This window comes from Odocoileus virginianus, chromosome 5 (genome assembly GCF_023699985.2).
Source record: "Odocoileus virginianus isolate 20LAN1187 ecotype Illinois chromosome 5, Ovbor_1.2, whole genome shotgun sequence".
NCBI lineage: Eukaryota > Metazoa > Chordata > Mammalia > Artiodactyla > Cervidae > Odocoileus > Odocoileus virginianus.
Window position 1 is genome coordinate 86,288,832 of NC_069678.1, and position 18,429 is coordinate 86,307,260.

The 18,429-nt window shown below is 43.8% G+C and overlaps 2 protein-coding genes and 1 non-coding gene across 8 annotated transcripts in view; 1 reads left to right on the forward strand and 2 right to left on the reverse strand.

Moving 5' to 3' along the window:
* Positions 1-372: 372 nt before the first annotated feature.
* Positions 373-16,691, forward strand: PPT1 (palmitoyl-protein thioesterase 1). Of its 2 annotated transcripts, XR_011487935.1 has the most exons (10): positions 373-524; positions 4,824-4,933; positions 5,164-5,291; positions 5,784-5,854; positions 7,351-7,453; positions 10,646-10,736; positions 11,561-11,659; positions 13,458-13,529; positions 14,692-14,763; positions 15,271-15,336. XR_011487935.1 is itself a non-coding variant. In XM_020894104.2 (9 exons), exons 1-9 carry the CDS (start codon positions 401-403, stop codon positions 15,391-15,393), a joined length of 921 nt encoding a protein of 306 aa, XP_020749763.1. In that variant the 5' UTR covers positions 373-400; the 3' UTR covers positions 15,394-16,691. The 2 variants fall into 2 exon arrangements, 1 of the variants encoding a protein (XP_020749763.1); XM_020894104.2 differs by lacking the exon at positions 14,692-14,763 and having other exon boundaries at positions 15,271-16,691.
* On the reverse strand, positions 14,941-15,088 carry LOC139035376 (small nucleolar RNA SNORA79). Its single transcript, XR_011488039.1, has one exon. It is a non-coding gene; the product is annotated as a small nucleolar RNA SNORA79 (small nucleolar RNA).
* A 71-nt stretch (positions 16,692-16,762) lies between the features above and the next one.
* The window catches only part of CAP1 (cyclase associated actin cytoskeleton regulatory protein 1), a 28,053-nt gene continuing 26,386 nt past the window's right edge, over positions 16,763-18,429 (reverse strand). For all 5 annotated transcript variants that reach the window (XM_020894102.2, XM_020894098.2, XM_020894100.2 and 2 more), the window contains exon 13: positions 16,763-17,919. In XM_020894102.2, the coding sequence (XP_020749761.2) occupies positions 17,836-17,919 (84 nt within the window). In that variant the 3' untranslated portion in view covers positions 16,763-17,835. The remainder of the gene's footprint in view (positions 17,920-18,429) is intronic.

The following is an 18,429-nucleotide window of genomic DNA, read 5'->3' on the forward strand; positions in this document are numbered from 1 at the left end:
TCCTCCTTCCCTTCTTTCTTCTCTTCCACAAAGTACTTTTCTTCCTAAGCAGGGCGATGCAAGGGTAAGAGCAAAGCCTTTGGATCCACCAACGTACCATCTCTGTGACCTTGGTTGCTAACCCACCTCAGTGCCTCACATGCCCTGACCCGTAAAATGGGGAGAAGTGTATTCGGGCGTGATGGAGATTGAAGCAGTTACCAGATGTAAAGCGCTTAGAATAGTGCTTGATGACAGGATTTGATTTCTGGTAGCGAGCAGTCTACTGGGGCAACGAGCCCGGAGAGACGCCCGCCGGCCCGGGGCCACCCAGGCGGAGGTGTGGCGGATGCGACCCGCCCGCGCCGGCGCCGGCACAGAGGCCGGGGCCAGGGGAGCGCGGTCACGTGATAGAGTCAAGATGGCGTCGTCCAGCTGCTTGCGGCTCTTGGCTCTCGCTTTCCTGCTGGGTTCCTGCACTTCCCTGGCGCTGGGGCATCTCGACCCGCCGGCTCCCCTGCCGCTGGTGATCTGGCATGGGATGGGTGAGTGAAGGAGGGAGTGAGAAGAGAGTCAAAAGGGTTTGGCGACCCTTTCCCTCTCCAAGCCTGGGTTCGCGTCTGCAAAGTGCAAGTGTGGAGGGCGAGGACCGTGGTCACACAGCACCGGACTGGCTCCACGTTTTAGGATTTGGGGGTTCCCCTGCATTGGTAAGGGAGATAAGAAAGGAGCTGTCTTTTGGTGAGCGCTCACAGAAGGCTGTGCACTGCGGTAGGGTTTTACGCGGTGTCCTGATTTAATCTCACGGCAGTGGCGTCAGGGTGCAGCATCCGACTCTCGCTCAGGAAAGCAGGGTTGTGCCTGCGTGACCGCGGCATCTCTATCCTTTTGTTCATTCATGCATTGAACAGAGATTTCTTAGGCACCTGTAATTCGTTTATACTTTTGACGCGTAGCTATTGACTACCTACTGGATCCGGAGGATACAATAAACTAAACAGACTAAATTTTTTGCTCTTTTAGAACTTCCCAGTGGAATAGACAAACGATAAATAAATAAAACATATGTCAAATGGTGATTCGTGCGATGGAGGAAAATAAAGCAGGGGAGGGGGAGGATAGAGAGTGTAGGTGGGGGCTTGCAGTTTCATAGAGCAAAGTCAGGATTTACTGAAAAAGTGATTATTTGAGCAAAGGCCTGAAGTCCATGAGAGAAGATGCCATGTGAGTATATGGTGGAAAGATCTGCAAATGCAAAGCCATGAGGCAGAAGTGTATCTAGTATGTCTAGTGTGTTCAAGGAGCAACACTCAGGTCAGTGTAGCTGAAAGGGAGTGAGTCAGAAGAAAATAGGGGTAAGAGGATGGCCTGCATATGTTGTTGGGGCTACTAAGGCTAGTGCAGGAACTTCGGCTAGAAGAGATGGGACATTGTTGTGAGTTTTTAGCAGATGAGTGACATGATCTGATTTGCATTTTAAAAGCACTCTAGTTCCTATGTTCCCTGATGCTGGGAAAGATTGAAGGCAGGAGAAGGAGACAACAGGGTGAGATGGTTGGATGGCGTCACCGACTCAATGGAGATGAGTTTGAGCAAGCTCCAGGAGGTGGTGAAGGATAGGGAAGCCTGGCGTGCTGCAGTCCATGGGGTCAAAGAGAGCTGGACACAACTGAGTGACTGAACAACGACAAGTTGCTATATTGAGACTAGATTGTAGGAGGTCATGGACCTTTGCCGGGAAAAAAAGTTAGAAAGCTTTTGCAATAATCTAAACAAGATGTTGGGAAAGATTGAAGGTGGGAGGAGAAGGGGACGACAGAGGATGAGATGGTTGGATGTCATCACCGACTCAATGGACATGAATTTGAGTAAACTCCCAGAGTTGGTGATGGACAAGGAGGCCTGGCGTGCTGTAGTCCATGGGGTTGCAAAGAGTCAGACACGACTGAGTGACTGAACTAAACTGAAATGAGGTGACGGTGACTTGAAAAAGTATAGTAAAAGGGGAGATGTTGAGAAGTAGTCAACATCTGGATACAGTTTGAAGATAGAACCAGTAGGATTTGCTAACAGATATATATGGGATGAGAAAGGAGTCAAGGACGAGTCCATGGTTTTTGGCCTGGACAACGAGAAGGATGAGGTTGTCATTTTACCAAAATGGGGGAGTCTGTAGGGTGAACAAATTTGGGGTGAAAATCAAGAATGTGCTTTGGGACTTACTAAATTTGAAATGTTTGTTACATATTCAGGAGATGTAGAGGCATTTGGAGTGTGGAGTCTTGAGACAGATACAGGCTGGACGATTAAGTTGGGAACCTTTGGCCTATGGCTAGTATTTAAAGCTGTGAGACTGGACAAGATCACCTAGGGAGTGACGATATTCAGAAGAGGAAAGAGGTCTAAAGACCGAGCTCTGAGGCATTCCCAGCATCTGGAGAATGAAGAGATGGAATGCATGTGTGCTAAGTCGCTTCAGTCATGTCTGACTCTTTTGAGCCTGTGGACTGTAGCCCGCCATGCTCCTCTGTCCATGGGATTTTCCAGGCAAGAATACTGGAGTGGGTTGCCATTTCCTTCTCCAGGGGATCTTCCCAACCCAGGGATCACAGATTCTTTACCCTTAAGCTACCAGGGAAGCCCCCGAGGGGATGGAGAGGAATTAGCAAAGGAGACTGAGACAGAACAGCTAGGGAGAAGGTGGAGTCCGGAGAGTGCAATGTCCTGGAAACCACATGAAAATGTTTCAAGAGGACGGGATAGCGACCTGTGAAATGTTGGTGCTAGGTCAACTAAGATGAGGGCTAAGAATTGGTTATTGGATTTCACAGTGGGAAGATCACTAATGACCTTGATTAAACCACTTTTAGGGGAGTGGTGAGAGTGTGAACCTTATTGGAATAGGTGAAAGAAAAATGTTCAGAGAGGAATTAGAATCAGTAGGTAGAGATGGTTCTTTCAAAGGTCTGTGCCAGGGCCTTGGGCTCCTGCAGTGGAGTTAAAAGAGGACATGAGAGCTCTGTGTCTGCCCAGAGTGCAGTCAGTCTATTTGGAAGCCACCTAAGTAACCCATGATTATAGTTCAGTGTGAGAAATAGAACATGCTCAAGCTGTTTTCCTTCTTCAAAAAAAGTTTAACTCTCTGGTTGAAAATGGAATGATTAAGTTCAAAATGGAAAATGATCATAGCCCACTTATCCTACTCAGCAGTCAGTCACTTTGCTTCCTATTCTTAGTTCTTGGTTCCTTGAAACAGGAGGAAAAAAAAGCTCAACGTCAGCACTTAGATGAGCTTTCTTCACTTGTCTTGCTCTAGTCCTGGCCCTAAAGAGAGATAAGATTTCAAGGTGCTTTGGGGCCTGTGTACTGCAGATGTTCTAGATGATAAGAGAACATGCACCTCTGCTTTTTTTCACTTGTGAATTTGGGGTCCCCATGATACCATTTTGGGCTTTTGAAGTTATTACTTGGTAACAACATGAGCTGAGCAAAAAATGTTGTTCTTTTTGTTGTTGTTGAGGTGAAATTCATGTAACATACACTTAATCATGTTAAAGTATACAGTTCAGTGGCATTTAGTGTATTCATGTTGTGCAACCACCACTTCTCTCTAGTTTCAAAACTTTTTCATCACCGCAGAAAATATGTGTACCCCATTTTAAGGAATCACTCTTCACCCCGTCTTCCCATCACCCCAGGAAATGTTCAGTCTGCTTTCTGTTTCAATGGATTTGCCTATTCTGGATGTGTCATATAAAAGGAACTATACAGTATGTAACCTTTCATTTCTGGCTTATTTCACTTAAAATAACATTTTTGACATTCATCCATGTTGTAGCATGTTTCAATACTTTGTTCCTTTTTATGGCGGAATAATATTTTCCTATATCTATCTACCATAATTTGTTATCCAGTCATCTATTGATTAACTTTTGAGTGTTTCCCACCTTTTAGCTATTACAGATAATGCTGCTTCAAATATTCTTGTACAAGTCTCTGTAGGGACACGTGTTTTCACTTTTCTTGGTTATGTATTTAGAATTGAAATTAATGGGTCAAATGATCATTGTGTATTTAACTTTTTGAGGAACCATCAAATTGTTTTCACAGTGGCTGCACCATATTACATTTCCACCAGCAATGTAAAGGGTTCCTATTTCTTCCTGTCTTTGCCAACACTTGTTATTTTCTATTCAAAAATTTTTTTAATTTATTTTTTATTTTTGGCTGCTCTGGGTCTTCGTTGCTGTGTGAGGGCTTCCTCTAGTTGCAGTGCATGGGCTTCTCGTTGAGGTGGCTTCTCTTGTGGTGCACGGGCTCTAGGCCGAGTGGGCTCAGTAGTTGTGGCACACAGGCTTAGTTGCCCTGTGGCATGTGAAATCTTCTAGGACCACGTCCCCTGCATTGGCAGGTGGATTCTTAACTACTGGACCACCAGGTAAGTCTGTTATTTTCCATTTTTAAATAGTTAATTTTTTAAAAAATTGAAGGCTTTAAAGGCATCTTAGTAGGTTTGCATTGGTACCTCATTGTGATTTTGATTTGCATTTCCTTAATGACCAGTAATGTAGAACATAATTTCGTGTGCTTGTTGGCCATTTGTATATGTTCTTTGAAGAGATGTCTGCTCAAGCCCTTTTCCCATTTTAATTAGATTATCTTCCTATTGACTTGAGTTCTTTGTATATTCCAGATATTAAGCTCTTATTAAGTATGTCTTGCAAATATTTTCTTCTGTGTGTTGTCTTTGCATATTTTCGTTAATGCCTTTGAAGTACAAAGTTTTTAAAAGTTAAATAATGTGTTTTTACTCATAAGTTTCCATGGTTGTCTTTGTTATCTAGGAGACAGCTGTTGTAATCCCTTAAGTATGGGTGCTATTAAAAAAATGGTTGAGAAGAAAATCCCTGGAATTCACGTCTTGTCTTTAGAGATTGGGAAGACTCTCGTAGAGGTGAGGCGCTCTGTCACAGAACTGTTCACAGTTCTGTCCCTTTGAAGGTTTGCTGACGATTTTGTAGAATGTACTATTCAAATGCTCTACCTTGCATTTTTAGCAGAAGTGCATACAGTGGTACCTGAGTGGCTTCTGAGGGCACCAGCCTGAGCAAGTTTGCCTCTTAGAGAAGGTGCCAGGGCTTGTGTTCAGCCCGCCCTTCGGTTTCTCTGTGGCTTCTCTTTTAGGATGTGGAGAACAGCTTCTTTTTGAATGTCAATTCCCAAGTAACAACAGTATGTCAGATTCTTGCTAAGGATCCTAAACTGCAGCAAGGCTACAATGCTATGGGATTCTCCCAGGGAGGCCAATTTCTGTAAGTCCCTTTCTGTTACATCATACCGCTTATATATTGTATCACTTGAAACTGACTGTTGCCCTTTGATTCAGATAGCTCTATCTGTTTAGTGTTTTTGGCATCGTCACCTACCTTGGATGGGAAACTCTTCTAAAATAGTCCCTTGGAAGAAGCCCTTTGGAGCTTAATTTATTTTCTATGAAGGGATAAAGATTTGTGTTTGGCTGTATCAGAGGAAAATTAATCCTGAAACTTTGTGGCTTTGGGGAACCACAGATTAAGTAACTTAATCTGGGAAGTTGTTTGGTTTTTTTTTTAAACTTTTAATTTTGTATTGAGGTGTAGTTGATTCGCAGATAATGTTGTGAGTTTCAGCTGAACAGAGAAGAAGGGACTCAGTCATACATATATATGTACCCATTCTCCCCCAGACTCCCCTGGGAAGTTGATTATTGATGATCTGTTTCCATCTGACAGTGTAAACTGATAATCCTTTTTTTTTTCCTCCAGGCGGGCAGTGGCTCAGAGATGCCCATCACCTCCCATGGTCAATCTCATCTCAATTGGGGGACAACATCAAGGTAACTTTGTCCTCTTTACCTAAAATATTCTGGCATCTCTGTTTGTACAAGAAGTCAGCCATCCTCCCCCAAATCCTGTTTTTCTAAGTTATAAAAAACTAGCCAGCAATGATGACAAAATAGGATTCCAGAGACCTGGAACACAGATTACATTACCACCTGCTTTTCTCTAATTTATTTGACATGATTTCCTGCAGTTGAGATGGTTGCAGCCATGTGGCAGGCAGTGGTTGAGGAATTTGGAAAGTCCAACAACCTTTCCTGTTTTCTGACATGGGTGGTGTCCTATTGAATTGGGACTTAGGCAACGAATAATGTCTAGGCTTTTTTTGTCTGTAAAATTAACAGCAGAGATTAAATCTTCAAAAAAAAAAAAAAAAACCAACAGGTTTGCTATTGTGACAGAATTAATAAACATTTGGGGCAGATGTGTCTTGGGGTAGAACTTTATTTCTGTTCTGATGGATTTCGCTGTTAAGCTCGTTGAGTGTAGGAGCAGGACTCCCCTTATAATCAGGAAATTGGATTCATCCAATTAAATGTTAATTGGGCAAGTAATTTGGTATCATAGGGTCCCTTTCACAGAGAGTAGCTAAAATAAGACGCTGCCCATCGTACGGGAATTTTTCAGAGGATGAAATAAAATAATAGGCAGGAAAATACTTTTTAAAAGTATGTTTTATTCAGATGCAGATTGGTAGAAACAGCTTTATCATTCATTCATTGATTCCACAAATATTTATTGAAAACCTCAAAACAAGACAGATAAGGTTTCTGCCTTCATGAAACTTCCATCCTAGAAGGGGGAGACTAGACACAAAACAAGTAAGCAAACAAAATAAATACAGATAGTAGTAACTATGATAAAGTAAAAATACGATAATGGAAGAATAGTGGTTATATTTGTGAAAGGAGTGGGCACTGGAACCAAATTGCTCATGTTCATATCTTGGCTCCATCACTTACTGTCTAACCTCGGACAAAGTATCTAACCTCTCTGTTAAAAAGTTTCCTATCTGTAATACGGTGTAAATAATGATTTCTACTCTGCAGGGTGGTTGTAAGGATTAAATGAATTATTGCCAATATATGCTTAGAATTGGTATGTCTGGTACCCCCCAAAATGTTATTGATGAGGACGCAGGTATAACTGGGTGGGGGGAGGAACAGGGGTTGAGCACTGCTTGAGTTAGGGTTCTCAGGTATGACTTCTCTAAGCTAAGACCCAAGAGATGAGAATGAGGCCCCCCATTGAAGCAGTAAGAGAACTGCATCCTCCCAGGGGGAGGAGGTGCAAAGGGCCTGAGGCAGCAAAGAGAGAGAACACCAGGAGGAAGCTGGTTAAAGTATTAACTCCAAATACATTATTTCCTTAAGAAATGAATGAGTGAAATCAGTATCTATTTCTGGTTTTTGTTTCTCTCAATGCCCTGCACATAGTAGGTATTCAGGACATGATTATTGAAGGCATGGATATTTGTCTTCTACTACTGTAGGTGTTTTTGGACTCCCTCGGTGCCCAGGAGAAAGCTCACACATCTGTGACTTCATCAGAAAAACACTGAATGCTGGGGCTTACAATAAAGCTATACAGGAACGGTATGTATGGTTAGCTGAAAAGGATGCAGAACTATCACTGCATGATAATATCATGCAAACTTTCATGCTAACCGTGATTCTAGGAGTAGTTGCTAGTGATATTTAAACGATTGTAAATATGTTTATACTATCTGCTTCATTTTATTGTAAATCTAAAACTGCTCTAATAGTAATTTAAAGAAAGGGAGGACATTTTTCTATATAAGAAGAATGTAATTACAACAATACATTTTCATCTTTAAAAAATAAAAAAGCCTATAGGAATTACTCAGGTTAAGAAACTACTGTTAATATTTGAAGGACAGATTCTTTATATTGTCAGCAGCAAAGGGTTAACCTCTTACATCAGTGTCCTCAACTACATATGTCTGGGTATTTTAAAATATTCAGAATTACTTTTGGAGTATGTTGTCCTTCAGTTGTTCCCAAACCTAAGTTATATGTCAGACCCCCTGGGAAATTCATTAAAAATGAATTCCAGGGTCTCATCCCTGGAAATTTGGATTTAGTAGGTCTGGAATATTCTGGGTGATAACTGAGATTTGGGATCAACTAGTATGGTTATGGGGCTTCCCAGGTGGCGCTAGTGGTAAAGAGCCTGCCTGCCAGTGCAGGAGACATGAGACTGGGTTTGATCCCTGGAAATCCCCTGGAGGAGGGCATGACAACCCACTCCAGTATTCTTGCCTGGAGAATCCCATGGACAGAGGAGCCTGGCAGGCTATAGTCCATGGGGTCACAAAAGAATCGGACATGACTTAGCGACTAAACAACAACAAAGCAGAAGAATAACCTGTGATAAACTCACAAGGGCAAAGAGAACAGGAGAGGAGAGAAGAGATAATAAAAAAGATGTCAGCGTGTTTTTTGAAAGAAAGCAGATGAATGAGTGATAATTGTTTTAGCAGAGCAGAAAATTCTGAAACCTTTATGTCTGTTGAAGGAAGCACTGACAAGAAGGGACCAGTTTACTTTTTATAATCTCAGAAGGCCTCAGGAATTTGACATCTAAGATACTTTGGTAGAGTAAGTGCATGAGACTCTTCATTGAAAATCTGTAGAAACAATGATCAGACTCCCCGAATCCCTTAAGTGTACGTCCAAGTGACTGCTCGTCCCCAGTCCTGACAAGAGAAGCCAAATTTATTTTCTGGAGCAGTTTAACTCAAGAAGTACCAGACTTTGGGATGATAAACACAGGATGGTGATGAGACACCTTATTGAAAACCCACTTCCTCCTGTTTGATTCCCAGAATGATAGCAGCCAGGTTATTACCTCCTTGGCAATTTGATGAATCCCTCCCTGAAAAACCTGATTGGTCCCAGAGAGAAGATCTACAGGTTGATGTTTTGCAATCCTCCACAAATCAGGACTCCTGACTACCACGTAGTGAAACCACCAGTAGATAAGCTGTGTCTAAATTAAAAGACTCAAAAAAAATAAATAAATAAATAAATTAAAAGACTCTCACTCCTTGGAAGGAAAGCAAAGTCACTCAGTCATGTCCGACTCTTTGCAATCCCATGGACTATAGCCTACTAGGCTCCTCAGTCTGTGGAATTTTCCAGGCAAGAGTACTGGAGTGGGTTGCCATCTCCTTCTCCAGGGGAAGCTTCCCAACCCGGGTCTCCTGCACTGCAGGCGGACGCTTAACCATCTGAGCCACCCGGGAAGCCCTCAGCCTTGGAAGGAAAGTTGTGACCACCCTAGACGGCGTATTCAAAAGCAGAGACGTTACTTTGCCAACAAGGTCTGTCTAGTCAAGGCTATGGTTTCTCCAGTGGTCATGCATGGACGTGAGAGTTGGACTATAAAGAAATCTGAGTGCCAAAGAATTGATGCTTTTGAACTGTGGTGTTAGAGAAGACTCTTGAGAGTCCCTTGGACTGCAAGGAGATCCAACCAGTCCATCCTGAAGGAGATCAGTCCTGGGTGTTCATTGGAAGGACTGATGTTGAAGCTGAAACTCCAATACTTTGGCCACCTGATGTGAAGAGCTGACTCATTGAAAAAGACCCTGATACTGGGAAAGATTGAGGGCAGGAGAAGGGGACAAAAGAGGATGAGATGGTTGGATGGCATCACCAACTGAATGGACATGGATGTAGGTAGACTCTGGTGATGGACAGCGAGGCCTGGTGTGCTGTGGTTCATGGGGTCACAAAGAGTCGGACCCAACTGAGCGACTGAACTGAACTGTGTGAAGAACTTCCATTCAGCTCAGTGAAAGTGAAAGCGGCTCAGTTGTGTCCGACTCTTTGTGACCCCATGAACAATATAGTCATGGAATCTCCAGGCCAGAATACTGGAGTGGGTAGCCTTTCCTGTCTTCAGGGGATCTTCCCAACCCAGGGATTGAACCTAGGTCTCCCACATTGCAGGTGGATTCTTAACCAGCTGAACCACAAGCGAAGCCCAAGAAATCTGGAGTGGGTAGTCTGTCCCTTCTCCAGCAGATCTTCCCCACCCAGGAATTGAACCAGTGTCTCCTGCATTGCAGGCGGATTCTTTACCAACTGAGCTATCCCTTGTTTAAATATGAACAGTGAGCCAAACACTGCCACCCGACCCCTCCATCAGACATCTGAGGAAAGCTTCCAAAACAGAAGACAGATCAAAACAGCAAAAAGTAAAAAGGGACTTGGAAGAAACAGATGGCAATTCAAGAAGCTGAAGGAAACCTTAAAAAAAAAAAGCCTATATTATTATCTTCAGAGATAAAGAAATCATCCATGACTCTAGAAAAGAATTCAAATAAAACCAATTATTAGAGAGTAAGAGAGAGATCCTGGAAGTTCAGAATAACCCGGAGACTTCCCTGGTGGTCCAGTGGTTAAGACTCTTGAGTTCTCAATGCAGGGGAGCCTGGGTTCGAACCCTGATCAGGGAAATAGATCCCCTTAGCACCAGCTAAGGCTGTGGCAGAAAGAAACAAGATGCATTGAGGGACAGTAATGGAGGAGGTGCCTAGTTTGGCCAGAATGGTCTTTGAAGAAAAGATACTTAAGCTAGGTCTCAAGGAGAAGAAGGAAGGAGCATCGGAGATGCTAAGAAAAAAGGGATTAGGCAGCAGGAACAGAAGGCTCTGGTCTTTTGTCCCTTCACAGTCTCTTGGTGGCCTGTGCCCAGGGCCATGCCTCAGGCATACTGACTAATGTGCTTGGTCACCTTTATTTCTTTTTCTCCCACAGCCTGGTGCAAGCAGAATACTGGCACGACCCCATCAGGGAGGACATATACCGCAACCACAGCATCTTCCTGGCAGATATTAATCAAGAGAGAGTAAGCACCCAACCCAGGCTATTGTGCATTCCCTTTCCTGTTAGGGACATTATAAACAGATGAGCAGTGACTGTCCAAAATATCCCAGGCAGAACCCAGGAAACCAGAAGTTCTGTGTTGTGGGAGGCGGTGCTTATGAGGTTCAGTTCCTTCTAGGGAGGTTGAAATTCATTTGGTTTTCTTCCTGTGTATTCTTCCTGTTGCCTAGTGTTGAAGCAGCGGGGTGAACTCAATAGGTGCTGGCTGACAGGAACTTCAACTGCTGCCTTACTGAAGGAAGCCTTTCTAGTGGATCGCTTTGGGGTCATATTTTTTCAGAAGAGTGGTTTACTTAAGAAGAGAGACTGCACAGGGGACTGAGTGTGTCCCAGAGATGAACATGGGTTGGGAGATTCTGGCTCAATTTTTATTGGCTTATCTGGAAGTTTAAAACAAACAAAAACAGAATTTGAAGAGGGGGGCTATGGGAACAGAATAGTATGGCAGAACCACTCAGAGTTTGCAGTTTCTTATTTTGCCTTGGCTTTCTCTGGCTAGAAGCCTTTAACCTATGTGATGGAGACCTTTGGAGTGCAGTGACAGATTCATGGTGGCCATTCATGGTGGCCATCTGTACGCCATGGTTGCTGGGAGTGTTGTCAATCAGATGGCATGTTAAGAAAAAGTCTGTACCTGGTGTATTCTGGGCAGGAAGCGAGAAAAGCAGCCCATTACCATGGAGAAGAAACCCAGGGTCAGGGAGACCCTGACTGAAAGGTTTTAATTCCCTGGCTAGAATCTGATGGTAATGTCCCCAAGGTTCTTATTATTGACTTTTCCTCCAGGGTATCAACGAGTCCTACAAGAAAAACCTGATGGCCCTCAAGAAGTTTGTGATGGTGAAATTCCTCAATGATTCCATTGTGGACCCTGTAGATTCTGAGGTGAGACGCTTCTTAGGCCACAACATGCCAGGAGACGGGCAGAGAAAATGGCATTAAAACACAGCTGCCTGGGGACTTCCCCTGGTGGTTCAGTGATTAAAACTCTGTTCTCCCAATGCAGGGGACGCAGGTTCAGTCCCTGGTCAGGAACTAAAATCCCACATGCTGCAACTAAGACCCAATGTAGCCAAATAAATAAATCAATTAAAAAAAAAAAAAACAAAACACAAACCCCACAGCTGCCTGCTGGGAAAAGTTGTCAGTCCCTTCCACCCACATTTGTGTAGAGCAGGGGTTCTGAGGTCTATAAATGGGACACTCAGGGTTGTAACCCCCCACCACCCAAAACTGTTTGCAAACTTATATACAGTTGACCCTTGAACAACATAGGGGTTAGGGACGCTGATGCTTTGCACAGTCAAAAATCTACATATAACTTATAGTTTTCCCTCAGCATCCACAGTATTGAAAAAAATCCACATGTAAGTATACCCAAGCAGTTCACACCCATGTTGTTCAAGGGTAAGCTGAAGGTGCATTCTCTGAGGAAGGGTCTAGAAATTTTTTATCAGATTTTCAGAGATCTGTGATCCAGAAAAGGTTCAGCAGCACCAGTCCAAAATCTGTAACTCCCTGAGGCTCACATTCATGTTCAGCCTTGACTTGGCTTTGACTTCTTTCCAACCTAATCTTACTTCATTGATCACTTCATCCCCTCTCTGACCAAGTCACATTGCACTACTTGAAATGCCCTGCTCCTGGCACATGTTTCCTCTTTTGTGTTCCTTTATTCATGCTTTAGTCTCTAAAATGCCCTTCCCTGGGCTTCTCCACCTGACAAGCTCACGTTCAGCTCAAATGTTATTTCCTCCATCCAGAAAGCCACCCCTCTTCTAGGCAGAATTTGCTCCCTCTGAAGAATTATCAGCCTCTATCATATTGGTGTTCATTATTCTGTGTCAGAGCACCAGGGACTAGCACACCACAGCCTGTGGGCTGAATCCACCCTGCACCTGCTTTTGTATGGCCCACGAAGGAAAATGGTTTTTGTTTTTAAATGGTAGAAAAAAGTAAAAAACTTTGATGATGTGAAAATTACATGAATTACAAATTTCAGCGTCTATAAATAGTTTCATTAGAATGCAGCCATATTGAGACTTCCCTGGCAGTTCTGTGGTTAAGACTCAGCTTCCACTGTAGGGGATGTGGGTTTGATCCCTGGTCGGGATCCCACATGCCATGCTGGGATGCAGCCGGGGGTGCTGGTGGGGAAAGACAGAGGGAAAAAAGAATGTAGCCATATTCATTTAAAAAATTCATTTAAAAAATATTGTCTCTTGGCTTCTTTTGCATTACAATGGCAGTATTTAGTAGTTGCAACCACGTGGCCCCTTAGAGCCTAAATTATTTTGTGTTTGTTTATTATGGAAAAGTTTGCTGACCCCCATACTAAACAATTATTTATGTCTGTGCATTGGACCAGAGCTGCTGAAAAGTAGGGACTGTATACATAAATTCATCTTTGTTTATACAGCACAAGGATTTTTCACAGAGTAGGTGCTCAGTAACTGTAGGAAGCAGCAATTCCAGGGAATCAGAAAGCTGTTTGGAATGATTAACTCATACCTCAGGATCCAACCTTAAGAAGAAATGACTTAAGGCATGCTTTGTTGTCCCTCCTTGCTGCAGCGTTAGGGAGTTGTTTGTCAGTAGTCTTAGCTACTAGCCAGTCTTGAAATCGTTTGGCAATGTGCGCCTTGTGTCTGATCTGACCGCCGTTCTTCCTCCTCTCCTGTAGTGGTTTGGATTTTACAGAAGTGGCCAAGCCAAGGAGACCATTCCCTTACAGGAGAGCACCCTATACACACAGGTAACTGGGGAGGAGAGGTGCAGTCAGTCCTCGTCAGCTCGATTCTGGGAGCTGCTAGGTGCTTTGGGGACATACCTGGTCCTGTACACTCTAGCACAGCAGGTGCTGTGGGCAAGGCTCATTAGGCTGCTGATTGTGGCACCAGCTTATCAGGCACTGGTTTACTGAAGTCTCCATCCTGAAGGTTGAAGGACCTGTTCCTCATGTTTTCAGGCCTGGGCAAGAGACATATCTCTAACTCCTTCTGATAACAGGGTTAGAACTGGCTTCCTTTGCTGAGTTGCAGTCCATCACAAATCCAAAGAGCCCCCACATGACAAAAATATGGAGGGCTGTTACTTTAAAACACTAATGTCAATAGATGCTGAAGTCCTGTTTTTAAACCAGGCACTGACAGGGGAAGCTCCTCCTGCAGGAAACTGGGAGGAACAGAGCTATAAATGTTGTTCAGCAGTAGGCCTTTTTCTCAAGCAGCTTTTCACCACTCCCAGTTCTGGAGTCTCCCACACTCTCGGGCTTTTATTTTGGAGATACTCTCCCAAAAGTGCAGAAATGCTGCATCTGAACCACTTGCCTTCTATTCAGACCCCAAGTAATTCCAGAGGCCAATTGTTATCTCTTGGCTTTTCTCCTGCCTCTGGTGCCCTGCCGCGGGTGAGGTAAAAGGAAGCTAGGGTCTGTTAAGAGTTTTTCAAGTTACAACTAAGAACTTGTCATGAAACTCAAATTGGTGGTTTGATGCTTTTGAACTGTGGTGTTGGCAAACACTCTTGAGAGTCCCTTGGACTGCAAGGAGATCCAACCAGTCCATCCTAAAGGAGATCAGTCCTGAATATTCATGGGAAGGACTGATGTTGAAGCTGAAACTGCAGTACTTTGGCCACCTGATGCAAAGAGCTGACTCATTTGAAAAGACCCTCATGTTGGGAAAGATTGAGGGCAGGAGAGGGGGACAAAGGATGAGATGGTTGGATGGCATCACCGACTCAATGGACATGAGATTGGGTAAACTCCGGGAGTTGGTGATGGACAGGGAGGCCTGGCGTGCTGCAGTCCATGGGGTCGCAGAGTCGGACACAACTGAGCGACTAAACTGAACAGCAGTAGCAGCATTCTGGTACCATCCTAATTGCTCATCTTCCCAACCACACTTGTTCTTCAGCACCCCAGCTGAGTCATGACTTGTTCAGCTGCAGGATGTGGAAGTGTCTGAGTTTTGTCATCTAAGAGTTGGGTATGTTCTAAGTTCTCTTGCTAATGTTCTCCCATCTTTGGCTCAGTCCCACGTGACATTTTGAGGCAGTTTTGTCCATGGCTTGCCTACTTGTAGGTGGTTCTCCAGAAGCTTTGGGAAAGTTTCCAGAAAGTAGAGTATAAAACTGTATAGAACAACCTCAATGGCATATAACTTTTCCAATTGACTCCGTAAAAATCAGAAGACACTAATGGACCACCAACCCATCCCCATGGTGTCCTAAGAGAAGACAAGTCAGCTTAGATATATGGCGGACTAAAATCCTCCTGCCTAAGTCTTCAAGCAAGGAGAGGAACAGCCATCAAAAACATGTTTTTAATATTTAGGGGAAAAAAATGGGAGGGAAGTATCCTTGTTGGCATTTCACTTACCTAAATTTTAATACTTGAGAAAATACTGCATTTTTGAGAATATCTCATGTTAACATTATTTATGATTTTACTGTGAAACCATTAAGCTTCTTAATTATGGCCTTTCTCTCTGCAGGACCGCCTGGGGCTAAAGGCAATGGACAAGGCCGGACAGCTGGTGTTCCTGGCTCTTGAAGGTGACCATCTTCAACTGTCTGAAGAATGGTTTTACGCCCACATCATACCCTTCCTTGAGTGAAACCCTTGTAGTCTGAACCAGAGCTCAGGGAACCCCTTCCAGTTCCCTCTATGCCCAAGCCTGAGCTCAGATCCAGCTAGCAACTAATCCTTCTCTCTAGTCATCATTGGACATGCCCCACTTGGAAAGATCCAAGATACGAATCTTATCCTTTGCCTCATCCTATCAGCAGATGGTGTTGAATGCCAGTTTAATTAGCTAATAGCCATGGAGCCTGTTTTACAACCTTTGATATGGTCAGACTTTTTTAGGAATCAGGAGTTTGCTGCAGGTCAGTGGCAGAGCTTTGCCCGGGCCTGGAAGAGACTGAACAAACTAAACTAGTGAGATAGTCTAAGATGAATGACTTTCTCAGGAAAATCTAGCCACATCTCAAGCCAAGGGGCCAGTACCCAGGCCTGAGGTATTCACATAAAATGCTTTCTTAACTGTTCTGGTGATTTGACCAGTGCTCGGAAAAGTATCGCTTGGCTAATGCATCCATGTAATTTCTTTAAGGCTGCCCTCCTCTGAGTATGTTGCTTTCTGTGGTGTCTTGGGTATTATTTTACAAAGTCTGGCAGCCCACGATCTTGCCTTGGTAGCACTGTCTCCTTAGGTAGTGATGACTTAGTTGCTGTGTCACAAGAGGAGGGAAGTAGCACCCAATTGGATTGCTTAAGGCAGGAAGTATACATATTGCTTAGACGATAGGGAGGTTTAAAGAATGTAAAAATTAAAACAAAAAAGGAGGTAGCTGGTTCTTTCCATTCCATGCTTGATAAACCTGCCCCTTCTGAATATGACTGGTGGTCTGGATTCCAGAGTTACTCTATTGCTGGCATTAGCAAAGAATGGGAGGGGAGAAAATGTAAAGAGATCAGGCTTGCTAACTTCCATCTCAAAAATGTATTACCAGAACACTCCAAACTGCTTCTGATGTGTTCTGTGAAAAAAAAAATACTGCTCAAGAAAGCTTAGGCAACATTCCATAACCCTTTTCTCTTGGAGATAAACCCACCTTAGAATATTAAGGACTCTTTTGAGAATTCCTGCTAAAGACAACATTTTAGCCCCGACTCCCTTACCCCATGAAATCCTAGCTCCACTTTTGGAAGACTGTTCTGCAGAATGCCAGTATGTAGAAATGATTAGCTGTGTTTGAGGGAAGCACTTTATTAAGTGCTACAAAGTTTACCTTCTGGTTTTCCTTCACCTCTTTCAAGACTTTTCAACTAAAACAAGGGGATGAAAGGCAAGAAGTGGGGATGGGTGAAAACAATTTTATGAAGTTGTCTAAAATAAAGAGTAGTTTCTTATCCTTGGTGTCAATTTTCTTTTCAAAGTTCTTACATCTCTGTTTAGCAAATATACATAAATACGAAGCGAGTTTGGTATTAATTTTATTCTATTTTCTGTATAACTTTAAGTACATAAAGGTTTATTTCCACAGGCCTCACGAAATGGGTAGAAATCACAGGACAATCTCTCTTCCCACCAAAAAAAGTTGCATATTTTGGTAAAGTGTTTGTCCTAGAGGAAAAACTGAAATTTGCATTAGCAAGGCTGTGCAAGATTTTTACACAAGACCTAAAAACAGCCTGCAGTGGAGATTTTAGTCCTTTGTTCAGGTGCCCAGAAAGAAGCCAAAAGTTGTGAGTATGACAGGGCCAAGGAAGCAGTGAAGATGGATGATGGGCACCTAGGATGGAAGGAGAAAGGGGAGCCAGATTTCTGGGAATGGTGCGGTTTTCCCTTTTTTGCCCACTCTTTTAAAGTCATCTCTGTAGGAAGGTGCTGGGCAGGGGCCCGAGAGAGAAAGGGTCCAAGACTCCTTTAGCTGGCCTGGGTACAGGGCACCACCACAGCAGCAAACACAGGACAACCTACTGTCAGGTTTGGGCAGGTGCAGGATGGAATGCAGAAGAAAAGGAATGCTTACAGTAAACCATTTTGCTAGGAATGCTAGATGGCCAAGCTTCAGCCTTTGGTCCCTCACTTGCCTCACTTGTCAATAGTGAAAATTAGTTTAAGTTAGAAGAACTAACTAGGATCAGCTTCTGTTACCTTCACACTTGTTAGAAAAATGTTAACTTGTGTGAACATTCTGACCTGTTAATTCCTGGGACTGCTATATTTTTCCCAAAAGACTATTGGTCAAATAACCCCAAAGGCTGAAAGCTAAAGCACACCTGTCCTGGTCTGCAATTGCTTAAGAATGGACTGGGGGTGTGGTTGAGCTGATATGAAAGAGCTGCACCTTCCTGCGGAAGATCAATGACCTGCTATCCCACCCCAAATCTCAGCCTGAGGTATATTTCAGTGAAGGCAGGTAGCTGTGCTTCTCGAAGCAGAGAAGCAGTTTAAGAGCAGAAAGGTAGAGGAAATCTAAAAAAGAACCATCTTGATACAGATTTATCCCATGGTGTGAGGGAGAGGGCAAGGAACCCAGTGGCACTTCGCTTATCCAGCGATTTCTGTCACTGTGGTGACCAACTTCTGCCCATTCCATAGGGTCTTGAACTGCTCAGGGACTGGGAACTCATTCTGCAAACAGAGAAACAAGAAGTTTAAACCTGAGCTAGGCAACATGGAGTTAATTAAATCTTAACACTTTTCTCCCAATGCGTGTTTGCACTAAACTGTGAGAGCAAGTAGGATGTAATGAGAGAAATGGAATCCGCTTGTGAAAGCATGGCTCCGGGGGCTCCGGAACTGGCAGCACCGCGTCTTAGAGACCACCTCCCCCCCCCGACACAGTGAAGAAGCAGTGCAGTGCAGGAAGGAGAACAGGGCCTCCAAAGCTAGACAGAGGGAGGGCTGAGTCTATTTCCTACTGACCAGTGACCTTGGACAGCTGTTAAGCCTGGGAGGTACAGATGGGAAGGTGAACGGCTTCGTGGCACCAGCTCAGCAGGGTGCTGTGACTCAACCCCAGTCCATTCTAGACCCTGAGCACCTGCTCAGCCTAAGAAAGCCAGAAACCACTCTCCTTAGGGGGTCTACTTTGTGGGACCATCTCAGGCTTCCATGTGCTTGAGCTGTGCACAGCTGGGT

Excerpts from the sequence above, each read along its gene's own strand:
- PPT1 (XM_020894104.2), top strand. The coding sequence starts at position 401 with ATGGCGTCGTCCAGCTGCTTGCGGCTCTTGGCTCTCGCTTTCCTGCTG. Across the intron at positions 4,934-5,163 it reads TTGGGAAGACTCTCGTAGAG|GATGTGGAGAACAGCTTCTT; the intron begins GTGAGGCGCTCT and ends CTTCTCTTTTAG. Across the intron at positions 13,530-15,270 it reads AGAGCACCCTATACACACAG|GACCGCCTGGGGCTAAAGGC; the intron begins GTAACTGGGGAG and ends TTCTCTCTGCAG.